Below are 13,159 nucleotides of genomic sequence, written 5' to 3'. Positions count from 1 at the left end.
TATTGTTTCATTGTGGCGTATGCTAGTACACTGGGAACCAAACATGTTTGAATGTGAGGTGATTCCAACAGCCTCTACGCTTGTAGTCGTAGTCTTATGTAACTTTAGTATACATTTTTTAGTATGTTTCTCGACTGTTAAATGGCTTAAACATAGAAAAAGAAGTATCTTTGGACGGCCTGTAAGTGTGCTCCCGACACGGGTTAGCGTTCTGCTCTAGGTCTGGGACATACAACACATTTTTTTGAGCCCCAGATTGAGCAAGCTAATAGGAAAAAAGAAAAGAAAAAGAAAGATGGTATTCAAAATCTACTACAGTGCAAATAAGTTATTTTACGGGAGCAAGTGGCACCTTACATTTTCTCCAGGATGAAAGGGGTGAAATTAATCAAAATATTCGTATAGCGATCGATTTCCACTGTACGATATTCAGAGTATAGCACAAGCAGTTTCATAAATTGCAAAGCCCATTCTATTTATATTTTTCACATATTTATTATTCATCATGTAATAAAATATTACAGGCAAATAAATACATTCAAATTGTACAGAAATTTCTAGGAGAGTACAAATACGTTAGCAAATTTCTGACGGGCAATTTTAGAAGAGGAAAGGAAGATGTCTGATGACAAGTAGAAGAGGAGATGGCGAGGTTTTGAATGGTGGCGAGTTGCAGAGAGCCATTCTCTGCTCAACCCATGAAGATAACGGAGAAGAGGAAGAGAAAAAGCAAAACTAATTGAGCCCAGTAGCTTTACCGGAGAACGCCAAAGAATCTTGAGAGTCCAAGTGAAGTGGAAGAAACAGTGGCTTCTATCAGTTATTTATATTTGGGTAATTGGTATAGTTTTTGGTTTACGGTTTGCTTGAAAACGAGGTTGAAGGGGAAGTTGTACTTATGATAACAGGCATTATTACCACATAAAGATAAACTCAACCTGTAATTTGTATCCAGCTATGGGCCGAAGAGTTGTGCATGCTACGTCTCTTCATCAACGAAATACATAATAATTATTAATTTTTTATTCTCTTTAATATCGTCAACATGGTATCAAACAGAGGGAAACCGTAGCCCTTTGGCCAATATCGGTTCTTCACAGTTCCTCTCTTAACTCTGGTAGTGCATCCGAAAGCTGAAGCCACAACGTTGCTACTTGCTTGAACCTCTCTGAAAATTTCTCTTGTCACTGACATCATCATTAACATAAACCAGGTAACGTCGCCAACGTCAACTAAAGTCTCTGTGACCACTCCTTCACCACCGATTTGTTGTATATGACACTTACGAGCCACCGATGACGATCAACATCCTCTCTGCCGTCGTCAAGTATAAGAAAGCCACCGCAGCCGTAGTTGTAGGCTCACCACTATCATCGCTAGAAACCTCCTCCATCGTTGGAACCCGAGGATCGTTCGACACAATAGCCATCATCACTGCGTCCTTCCTATCGTAAACCTCTTTCCTGAGTTTCGATTAATTAGAGTTTTGATTAATTGATGACTCATAGAAGAAGCCAAGCACGCCATCCGTATGAGCCACACGTGTGAATCTAACACATGTGAAAAAAAAAAAACTACTTCAACGGTCTTCCAACTCGTCAATTTGAACTTATTCTTTATTTGTCATCCCAATATGTGTGGCTATTTGTCGACCCCAAACCTACTTCGAACACTACCAGTGGTGTCATGCATAAGGACACATTGTTCACAATATCCTTTTTTTGTCAGATGTATCGATAATTGTCACCATTGCTAGCTCTTTGCCCAAATCAATTGCAACCCCGCCCTTCGACACAATGCCAACCATGATCATATCTTGCAACCGCCACCTCTTCTGTTGATTCCACCCGACTCTTGGATAATGGTGCATCGCACCATGTTACATCCAACTTGAGTAATCTCTCTAATCACACTCCTTATGACAGCACTGATGACATTGTGATTGGTGATAGTATGGGTTTCTTTATTACACATACCGGTTCCAAATCTCTCTCTACACCCTCCCACACTTTTTCCTTAAATAATATTCTATGTTCCTACTATACAAAAGAATCTCATTTCTATCTCTTAATTCTATCAATCTAATCATACTTCGATTGAATTTTTACTTATTTTCTTGTGAAGGATCTTTGTACAGGGCAACACTTTTGCTGGGGGGAACTAAAAATGGTTTGTACATGTGGTCATAATCCTCAGCCTAGTCTTCACCATCACACCATGTTACATCCAACTTGAGTAATCTCTCTAATCACACTCCTTATGACGGCACTGATGACATTGTGATTGGTGATGGTATAGGTTTCTTTATTACACATACCGGTTCCAAATCTCTCTCTACACCTTCCCACACTTTTTCCTTAAATAATATTCTGTGTTCCTACTATACAAAAAAATCTCATTTCTATCTCTTAATTCTATCAATCTAATCATACTTCGATTGAATTTTTACTTATTTTCTTTAGAAGGATCTTTGTACAGGGCAAGACTTTTGCTGGGGGGAACTAAAAATGGTTTGTACATGTGGTCGTAATCCTCAGCCTAGTCTTCACCATTAATAGCCTTTTCCGGTGTCAAGACTACTTCATCTACATGGCATCATCACTTAGGCCCTTCATCCTCTCCCATTCTAAGGCGCATTGTCTCTACTTTTTAATTAGATTTATCGCATCCTTTGAATTTTATTTTCAGTTGTCACTCTTGTCAATGAAATAAGAGTTACAAATTACCATTCTCCCACTCAACTCTTGTCTTTCTTCTCCTTTTGATATTATTTTCTCGGATGTTTGGACCTCTGTTATTTATTCTATTGATGGTTTTAAATACTATGTTATTTTTGTCGATCACTTTACAAAGTATATATGGTTTTATCCTCTTAAACAAAAATCACATGTGTTTAATACATTTGTCCTATTTAAATATCTTGTTGATAACTTCTCTGGTAAATAAATTAAAACACTCTATTATGATAATGGAGGAAAATATAAAGCAATGTCCTCATTTATGAATACCAAAAATATTTCTCATCACACACCTCCTCCACACACACCTGAATGCAATGGGTATTCTAAACGACAACATCGTCATATTGTTGAAACATGTTTGTCTCTTCTTTCACATTCCTCGTTACCTATATCTTACTAGTCATTTTCTTTCTCTATTTTTGTCTATCTCATCAATCGTCTACCTACTTCCCCGCTTAATCTTCTTTCACCATATGCCAAACTGTTTGACACTCTTAACTACTCTAAACTCCATAGTTTTGATTGCCTTTGTTATCCGTGGCTCAAGCCATACTTTTCCCAAAAACTCACTCCATGTTAAATTCGTTGAGTCTATCTTCCCCTTCACTACACTTCAGTCTCACCTTGACCGTCCTTCGTCTGACACACTCTCCCATTAGTGTTCCTTTGTGTCCTTACTTCCGGTTAACAACACATCAACCATTGCTTTGATGTGCCCTCTACAAACTCTATTTAAGACCTCGCACCTAACCCCACTCCAACACCAAATTCCACTCCACAACCTAACCCCACTCAACCTCCTCCCTCATCGGCCGACCCACACCCATCATCCCTACCTGCTTCTCCTCCTCCCCGTGTTATTGTCACCAGATCCAAGAACAACATTCACAAACCCATCCAAAAAATTAAACCTCACAACTCAGCTTCTTGCATCTGTCGACCGTAAACCAAAAACCATGACTCAAGCTCTCACCGATCTCAAAAGGTGTTAGGCTATGTCTGATGAGTATGATGGTCTTGTTTAGAATGGGACATGGGATATAGTTCTCTCGGATCCTTCGAAGAATCAGGTTGGCTGCAAATGGATTTTTCGTACTAATTATCTCTTTGATGGTTCTATTGACAGGTATAAGGCTTCCCTAGTTGTCAAAGGGTTTTACCAGTGCCCTAGGTTGATTGTCATGAAACTTTAGTCCTATTGCCAAGCCTACCACTATTCGCATTGTTCTTAGCTTTGCAGTAAGTCGTGGTTGGTCGCTTCGACAACTTGATGTCAATAATCTATTTATCCAAGTTACCTTGTTTGAGGATGTTTTGTGGCACAACCACCGAGGTTTATTGATCGTGATCATCCCCATCATGTCTGCAAACTTTACAAGGTTATCTACGGTCTCAATCAAGCTCCTCGTGTTTGATATCATGAGTTGCCCCAGTTTCTCATCACCAATGGCTTCACCAACTCTCATGCAACTCCTTTCTATTTATCTATCTCACACGTACTGTTGTGTTGTATATTCTGGTCTATGTGGATGACATTACTATTATAGGAAACAATGATCAAGTTATGGCAGCATTCATCCACCTTCTTGCTAAAAGATTTTCACTCTAGGATCTTGGCTCCTTGACTTACTTTCTTAGCATAGAAGTTGTTCCTCATTCTCAAGGATTACTTCTATCCCAACGCCAGTATATCTCTGATCTACTTGCTCATACACGCATGATAAATGCAAAGCATGTACCAATGCCTCTTGCTATCATCTACACTCACCCTTCAGTCTGACACGACACTCTCTGATCCATTTGAATATCGAACTGTTGTTGGTGGCTTGTAATACTCGTCTTGACATTGTTTATGTGGTGAATACATTATCTTAGTTATACATTGCCCTACTACTGACCACTAGGATGCTTTCAAATGATTGTTGCACTGTCTTTGTGGAACTCTACATCATGGTATTGTACTACCTCGATAATCTCCTTAGTCTCTCAATGCGTTTTCTGATGCTGATTGGGCTGGACACAAGGATGATTTCATTTTCACAGGTGCCTATCTTGTTTACCCAGGTCGCAATTCTATCTCTTGGAGTTCTAAGAAGCAACAGACTATGGCTCACTCATCTACTGAGGTGAAATATTGATCTATTGCAACCATTGTAGCTAAAATCTAGTGGATTTGATATCTTCTCACTAAACTGGGTGTTTTTCTTCCGCAACAATTGGTGTTTTATTGTAACAATATTGGTGCTATAAATCTGTATTCCAATCCAGTATTTCATTCTCGCATGAAATATGTTGCTTTGGATTACCACTTCATTCGCAAACAAGTTCGAAGTATTGTTCTTCGGGTTACTCATGTCTCCTCTGGTGATCAATTGGCTGATGCTCTCACCAAACCGCTTCTGTGACCACACTACCTTTTCTTGATGACCAAGATTGGATTATTATCTCGGAGCTCCATCTTGAGGGCATGATAGAGATAAGGATAATGGAGATGATCGAGATACTAGATAAAAATAAACTCAACCTGTAATTTGTATCCTGCTATGACACATAGCTAAAGAGTTGTACATACTACGGGACTTGTTGTAAAGTTATAAATACTTGTCTCTTCATCAATGAAATACACAGAAGTGGAAAAGTGACAAATTAGTGGTGTTAGTGAAGAGTGAAGGTTTGGGGTGGGTACCCCGTCGGGTGTTAAGGTGAATAATCTGATATATCTGAATTCGAAAGACAGTTTTCTTAAACAAGGTTGGGACATGGTGGGGATGAGTTGATTTAAGTCAGGTTTATAGGAACAAGGTGGGGACAATGTTGCAGAGACAGGGGTTGTAGGGAAGTGATAGGTTCAAAGTTGGGTTTGACGATTCAAGTTTTTTTTTAGTTTTTTTTGGATTCCGATTTTGGGGTCAAGGACTGGGGATCTTGGTCAGATTTGGGTTTTGGAAAACCTGTTTCTGACCTGACCTGCATCCACCTCTGGTAAAGGTAGAAATAGAAATTTGTGTTGAAGTGAGCAATGAATTATGCTAACTTACAATGTTTTATGAAGGTAAAAAAATAAAAATAAATCTAATATGATAGAATTTAAGAGTTTACGTTTTGCGATTTAGAGTTTAGGGTGTATGCTAGCATATCATCACAAAAATGGACATGGATGTTTCTCTTTGGATGTTTAAAAAGAAGTCATTTGTAGCAACGAAGGCTAAAATTAAGATAGATTTCTCCAGATTGAAAAACCATGGTTGATAAAGTAAAAAATAAATATTTTATATATTTCAAAATAATATTTATAATATAAATTACCAATTTAAGTATTTTAATAACCTATTTGGTTTTAAACATTCTCAGTAACAAATTAATTATCTAATTAGAAAAATATAGATTTAGTCATTTAGAATTGGATCATAATTATTTATAAATCTAACTTCATGTTATTTAACCATTATTTTAGCCAAAGAACAGAGATATTGTGTAAACATTTTTTATTATTTAAATGTAAATTAAAATAATAATTATCGGATTTTCAGTTTACTGTATATTACACCTTTTTCTTCCCTGTTTTGAGCGTTTTTAATTCTCAGAGGAGAAGAGATAATACTAATGGCTGGAACCTGGAATGCTGCTTATCCCCGGTGAATTCAGTCAGAGTCATGGCACTAACTATAATCTCCTTATTAATTCTGGGCTTAAATATGCACCTGTAAGCTGATGGCAGGGACGGTGAAGTGGAAGCCATAATCAATTTGCAGGTAACTGTGAGTTGTAAAAGTACTCGTACAGTCGCAGATGCTGAACGCCAATTGCCAATATTTACAGTTGTTGGTAAATAAAGCCAGATATAGACAGTTCGACCGTCTTTGTCTCTTTCTTCATCGATCCGTCGATCGGTTGGAGTGGGATAGTGTCTCCTGGTATTTGCTTTACTTCCCCGCTAATTAATCTCACCAGACCATCGTTGACAACCTGGAAGCTGTAGCTGGTAACCCAAAAGAGACGAGCCGATCGAAGGTTGCCGGGGAGGGTGGGGCTTTGAAAGGAACATCCCCTTTATTTAATTCATTTCTGTAGAGGCGTTGCGTTGCGTTGCCGCAGTTGCGTAAATTGCCCACCCTTTATTACTGCTTAACAGGCTTACCTCCATTTTATATTGCTTTCCCACCCACTCCCTTCCTCCGTCTCCTCCTCTGCTCTTGGCGGCCTTCACACTTTGCGACTGAGATCTGGATCTGGTGCACTCCGCTCTTCCATGGCCTCCACTTTGGTTCTCATCGTCGTTTTTATCTTTGATCTCATCGCTTTCGGTCTTGCCGTAGCTGCCGAGCAGCGCAGGAGCAAGGTACGCGCCGCCCTCCTCGCTCTGGTTCCTATTTTTCCTCCTCCTCTGTGAATTGATTTCTACAGTTTAATTTAAATTTGTTTCCTTTTCTCCTTGTGGATACTCACTCATTTTGCTTCTTTTTGGCGTGGATACTGGGGTCTTATCCACCGTGGTTTTTCCTTCCCTTTCTGATTCTGGTGCTCTTGAGTTACATTCCAGGCAAGGGTCGTCACGGACAAAGAAGTGAATTACAACTACTGTGTATATGATTCCGATATAGCCACCGGGCTGGGGGTCGGAGCCTTCCTCTTTCTGTTGGCTAGTCAGATCCTGGTTATGTTGGCGAGCAAATGCTTTTGCTGTGGTAAGGGTCTCAGACCAGGGGGCGCCAGAGCCTGGGCCATTATTCTCTTCATCACCTGCTGGTATGAACCATGAACCCCCTATCTGATCTCCACAGGGACCATTTTTTTTCCATTTCCTCTTTATAACTTTTTGTCCCTGGTGCCATTGTTCTCTACCTCCTGCATCAGAATTTCGATAAAACGTGCTAGTGTTATCTTGCTGTATTTCTGGAAACAATTTCAGTCCGTTACCCAAGCAAATTGTGATTTTTTGTGCATGTCTATGTTAGGTTTACATTTTTGATCGCTGAGGCATGTCTCTTGGCGGGGTCCGTAAGGAATGCGTACCACACCAAGTACAGGCCAGTGTTCGTGGAGAGTCTGTCGTGTGAGACCTTAAGGAAGGGAGTATTTGGGGCAGGAGCTGCCTTCGTCTTCTTCACGGCCATTGTATCAGAGTTGTACTACGTCTGCTATGGCAAAGCCAATGTTCAGGCCTCCTATGGAAGAGAGTCTGCAGTTGGTATGGGCACCTACTAGTGATTGATACCGCATCTCCCACCACAGTAGACGCGCGCGCGCTGCTGATACGTGAATACCACCTATTTGTCTGCTTAGTCCCTGTTTGGAGTCTTTTAGTTTGGATTGAAATTTGTTCATTTAGTGGTATAGCCTGTGACGTGAGTCCACCATCTGTCTCTGTATTAGGATTCTTTTGTGAATTCATCGTCTAATTCCGGGGACATGGCAGAGCAAATGATCTTGTTGACTGCTGTTCCATTTTTCACTTTCTGCTTCTTTTAGTAAACTCGAGTTGAAGAATTGGCTCTTTGTCTTGTGCCAACAACCTGTTTGGTTCTACGCCTGTATCAGATCAGATGCGGATTTACAGGGCAATTTGGGAACGTGGGGATATTCTTAAATACCAGATGTGATAACTTGACCAAATTAATAGAGACTAACTAACAAATTGTCGACTGATTCCATAGGTCAGGTTCACACTTGCATTTAACATGCTGTATTGAAAGGCAGATTGAATAACACATATAGATGATGTTATTCCCAAAAAAACAGAAAGAATTGTTTGGAAAACTTCTTGAAAGAGATTGAAAAATACATCAAACAGAGACAGAACGCATATATTCTGAGTAACATTTCATAAGAATACCAAACTTTTGTCGGTTGGGTTCCTTCCTGAATCCTTAAAATTTAAAACATTCAAGGCAATATGCAAGATCTGTCGTCCGATATGCATCTTTCCCAGTCTCATCCTGAAATTTTGAGACGTCTCAAGTACAGATCTACTTTTGTTTCGTGACAAAACTAATTCAGAAACTCATTGAGATTTGTAACCAGATTTGTCCCACTCAGCTTCCTCATAAGAATACCTAACTTTTGTCAGTTGGGTTCCTCCTGTAACTGGTAAATTCCCTCCTCCCATTCCGAATTTGTTGTAAAGATTTCAGTTCCCCTTCTTCCCCATTCCACAAATCAAAAGCATTAGCCACGAAACCTGTCATGGACCCAACTTTAACATGATTGGTTCTATGCTTTTGCATAAACGCTTAAAACAATGGTGTTCGAATACAATACAATTGGCGTAGAGTTAAACGCCTCATCCAGCAGTGGCAGTGGCAGTAGCAGAACACTTTGGTCACTGGATTATTTTTTTAGACATATAGTGCGGTTTGACTCGAGTAAAGAAGCGAGAGGATGATGCCCAGTTTTATTAATTACGACGAAACCTACGTCGATTGGCCAGCTCCACTTCACTTACGCAAGTCCGAGGCCTCACAACAGCATGATTACAAGCAATGAGAGGCCACTACGGAATGAGATAAACCGATAAAGATTTGTTTCATTCGCATTAAAAACAGGCCAGACGGCTGAAACAACCTTGTTTACGCAAGCCGGCCATTAATTAAATCAAAGTTTGGGCGGAGCTTCGTACCGGGAAAAAAATCAGAGTCCACCCGCACCGAAAGCACGTACAGAGAGAAGTCGAGCCGCGTCCCCTGGGTCTGTGAGTGTAACAAAATTATTAAATCGACAACAGCCAGGCAGTTGGGAGGATGGGTATAGTGGTATCCACACGGAGATAAGCGTATGAGATTATGATCATGATTACTGCGTGGTCGGCGGGCCGCATCATTTCTAAACAGCGCCAAGACCCGGTACGCTCCTTTGACGCATTTCGTCGAACAGAAGAGAGGCGAGACTAGGCCTGAGGGGGGGAGGAGTTTTGTTGTCATCGAAGGGTCCCGGCAGAAGCTTTTCAAACCATTAAATATCAGAGGGGGACGGACGCGTGTAGTGACTTGAATGACGCCACGTTTCAAGTTCAGAGAAGAGAGGCACCGACACGTGTCGATAAGTTCACCGACTTTGTTGCATCCGGCGGTTTGTGTCTTTTGACTTGCGTAGCGACACGCAACGGTTGTTTGTTCCAGCCGAAAGTGATGAAACACACACCAGACCCCAACTCCGCTTTGACACAGCGTGCCACGCGCCCTCGCGCTCCTCCTGGAGCTGCCTCCGTGCATCTTTGGTTTTTTTCCTTCTTTTTTTCTCTTAGCTGTTAAGCAATTTTCTCTTTTTCTTAATCGGATCGGGTGGAGTTATACCCAGGTTCAATTGGACGAAGATTCAACCCATGGAAGATGGGTCAGATGGTTGAAAAGAGAATAATGGGAAAAGGAACGAAGGAGTGCGATGGTAACTCGCGTAAGCTGACATCTGTCCAGGAAAATTGCGTGGAGAACCAAAACTACTAAAGAACCATGTGGAGGAAGTCAATTCTTCAAAGTTTGAAAAATGGCATCAAGGAGTGGAATGGAAGCAAGGAGGAGGAAAGAGGGACCCGGCCATGGTAGAAAGAAGAAGGCCATTGATTCGGCCTTCTTTGTCAGGTCAACAACGTCTTCGCTTGATGCTCCATGGATGGTTTGAGTAGACACAGTGGTTTGAATATCTCCAAAGAATCACCGGATCCATATATAAAGCAGAGCGATGCAGAGACAAACGTAAAGAAGAGGCCGAGTAGCGCGTGGGTCCGTTTGTTTCCTCCTCGCACTTGCATGTCTCACCGGTTTTGCCGCAATCGTTCCTGCTTCGCAGCACTCCCACCTTGCCTTCTGACTCTGTTTTCGTCACTGTATACACTCTAATACTCGTTCCCTTTCTTCCCTCTCGTTGGAGTGTTTTTTTTAGGCTTTTTCTTGGTCGCTATTGCTAACTACGCTTCCTCCTACCTCTGGTTCTCCTCTCTCTCTCGCTTCTGCTTGCAGCCGCCTGCTCTTTCTGCTTGCATCTCCTTTCCCTGAGACGCCCTTCTTATCTTTTTTCTTCTTTCTCTTTTTGCAGGGATGATAGAGGGGGCGATTTTAGATAGAGTCGCCCCATTTCATGTATCTTGTGCTGGTTAATCTCTGTACTTGCGGTATCGATGAGATTTAGGTCTGTCCGGAATCGAATTTAGACTTGTGAACTGTGAAATTTGTTTTCTTTTTCTTTTCCCTCTTCCATCGACTCTCTTTCTTTCTTTTTTATTTGGGTCGTTCGTTTTTAACAGACCTGAATCTTTTGTAGGTTTTTGGAGACGCAACCGTTTTTCAGTTGGTTTGCCTTTATTCGGTTTTGAAAATTCTGGGTTATTCACTCGGTTTCTGGGTTTCTTTTTCAGATTGCCACTAACTTTCGTTTTTCGGTTTCTTTTTTCTCTACCTAGACTTTTTTTTTCTTTCCCTCTAGTCTTTTATTCTCAATTTTCAATCTTCTTGTGATTTTCCATTTTCACCGGGTAGAGCGGGCGGCTGGCAATTTCTCCTATCATTCACTTATTCCCTTTCTGTACCTCGTCTTCTCTCTCCCTCTTTATAATGGCAGAGTCGAGGAGTGGTACTCAATCGCAGCAGAGAGAAAAGAGCACAGCTCCTAGCAGTTTGAAGCTCATGGAAGGGCCTCAGTGGAGACCGGTTTTTAAAGAAGCCTCCACATCCCCCAGGCCCATCAAAAAGACCAGGAGCCCTGATAATCGTACTTCTTCCTCTTCTTCCCCCTCATCTACCCATCAGAGCACTCATCTCCCTATATCTCTCTCTTCTTCTTCTTCCTCTTCCTCCTCTCCAAGACCATATTTTCCCTTCTTGTATGATGGTTCTAACCCCACTGCAGCCACCACAATAGCAGCAGCAACAACAACAACGCATTTGCCTCTACTGCTTCCACAGCAGCAGCAGCAGCAGCAGCAAATGATCTCCTTTGGCCAGCATCAGCCAATGATCAACTCCCCTTTCTTCCTGAGAAGTGGATTTCCTGCTCCACCTTCTGCAACTTTGAATTTGCAACAGCAGCAGCAACTTTTGCGATATTGGAGTGAAGCATTAAATCTTAGTCCTCGTGGACAGATGATGATGATGAGCAGGCTGGGACAAGATGGCCTCAGAGCTTTTCCCCTCCTTAGGCCTCCCAACACAACATCCACCAAACTCTACAGAGGCGTCCGGCAACGTCACTGGGGCAAATGGGTTGCCGAGATTCGTCTCCCCCGAAACAGGACCCGCCTCTGGCTCGGTACTTTCGACACAGCCGAGGCCGCGGCCCTCGCCTATGATCGGGAGGCTTTCAAGCTTCGGGGCGAGAACGCGCGCCTCAATTTCCCAGAACTGTTCATCGGACGCGGAAACAGAGTTCAGTCTTCTGATTCAACCGCTGCGCCTGTTCCTCATCGTCCCCTGGAAGCAGCCGATGTGGAACCGCCGCACGAAGTAGAGCCAGAGAAGATGCCCGACGACGACGATAGTGCTTGCAAGCCCTCTTTGGAGGATTACTCGCCGCCGGATGGAACGGGTTCGAGTGAGGTACTTCCAGTGAAAGAGGATCAGACGGTGGTGGGGGAAGTGGCGGAGGACCATGAAAGCAGAGGTGCTTTCAGTGCATCCTCTGAAATGATGTGGAGTGAAATGGAAGAATCTTGGTTCAATGCCATTCCCGCAGGGTGGGGGCCTGGAAGCCCTGTCTGGGACGATCTCTATACAAACAGTAATCTTCTTCAAGGAGCCAATTTTCCGACAAACTACCCCGTTCCTAAATCAGAGATGGAATCGTCTGATTCTCAACAGCCTCAACTGGACCTTTCTACAGTTTCCTCCTCGGTTTCCTCCCCTGCATTCTCTTCACCTACGTTTAATTTCTTCTCGCCCTCCTCCTCGTGGAAAGATGCATGAGAACATAACGAGACGACCCTTTTTGGAGGAGTCAAGAGTCATTAACACTCTTCTCTCCCTCTCACTGTATCGATCTCAGGGGACTCGTGTATTAGATTCTTTCTGGGTGGTGCATTTTGTAGCCAACACTACCCGCTCTCGACACTCACAGGTTGCAGTTTTTTTACAGCCAACCCGTGACTATAACCATTACGAACGCCCAGTGGTAGTGAATAGTGATGTTCCTTCTGGAGAACATGTACAGGCCTCACCAGCATGCTTCAGGAGAAGTCGTACTCGTCTTATGAATTAGTCAGAATTAGTCACTTTAGCCACTACTTCCTCCCTGTTGCCTCTAGTCCAGGCGTACTAAAAAGCAGTAGTTGCTTACAGGTTGAGAAGTGGGACTCTGGTTCGGCTGAAGCCATTATGAGGTGCGAGACGGTTTTGTGATCTCCCCCGGCAGTACCAACCTGAAAGTCTCTCCATTTTCGTGCTTTCACTGTAGTTGTTGTAATCTGCTTGTAAAGTTTCAATATCAAAGTTTAT

At 42.2% G+C, this 13,159-nt stretch overlaps 2 protein-coding genes across 2 annotated transcripts; both read left to right on the top strand.

The window, feature by feature from the left end:
• The first annotated feature begins 6,726 nt into the window (after window positions 1-6,726).
• On the top strand, window positions 6,727-8,237 carry LOC137938858 (uncharacterized). The gene is made up of 3 exons (XM_068783931.1): window positions 6,727-7,080; window positions 7,282-7,487; window positions 7,697-8,237. The coding sequence occupies exons 1-3, from the start codon at window positions 6,991-6,993 to the stop codon at window positions 7,944-7,946; spliced, it is 546 nt and encodes a 181-aa protein (XP_068640032.1). The 5' UTR covers window positions 6,727-6,990; the 3' UTR covers window positions 7,947-8,237.
• A 3,047-nt stretch (window positions 8,238-11,284) lies between these two features.
• On the top strand, window positions 11,285-13,159 carry LOC137938590 (ethylene-responsive transcription factor ERF054-like). The gene has a single exon (XM_068783539.1). The coding sequence runs from the start codon at window positions 11,285-11,287 to the stop codon at window positions 12,629-12,631; it is 1,347 nt and encodes a 448-aa protein (XP_068639640.1). The 3' UTR covers window positions 12,632-13,159.

This window comes from Aristolochia californica, unplaced genomic scaffold (genome assembly GCF_029961685.1).
Source record: "Aristolochia californica isolate CCGP_79_NKW_82.1479 unplaced genomic scaffold, dmAriCali1.0.hap1 SCAF_8, whole genome shotgun sequence".
Taxonomy (NCBI): Eukaryota; Viridiplantae; Streptophyta; class Magnoliopsida; order Piperales; family Aristolochiaceae; genus Aristolochia; species Aristolochia californica.
Note: the sequence above shows the minus strand (reverse complement) of the source record. Positions and strands in the feature narration are given on the sequence as shown.

What these genes read in the sequence shown, in the direction of transcription:
- LOC137938858 (XM_068783931.1), top strand. Translation starts at nt 6,991, where the DNA reads ATGGCCTCCACTTTGGTTCTCATCGTCGTTTTTATCTTTGATCTCATC. An exon ending in CCGAGCAGCGCAGGAGCAAG is followed by an intron (nt 7,081 to 7,281) that starts GTACGCGCCGCC and finishes GTTACATTCCAG; the next exon opens with GCAAGGGTCGTCACGGACAA. An exon ending in ATTCTCTTCATCACCTGCTG is followed by an intron (nt 7,488 to 7,696) that starts GTATGAACCATG and finishes TGTCTATGTTAG; the next exon opens with GTTTACATTTTTGATCGCTG.
- LOC137938590 (XM_068783539.1), top strand. Translation starts at nt 11,285, where the DNA reads ATGGCAGAGTCGAGGAGTGGTACTCAATCGCAGCAGAGAGAAAAGAGC.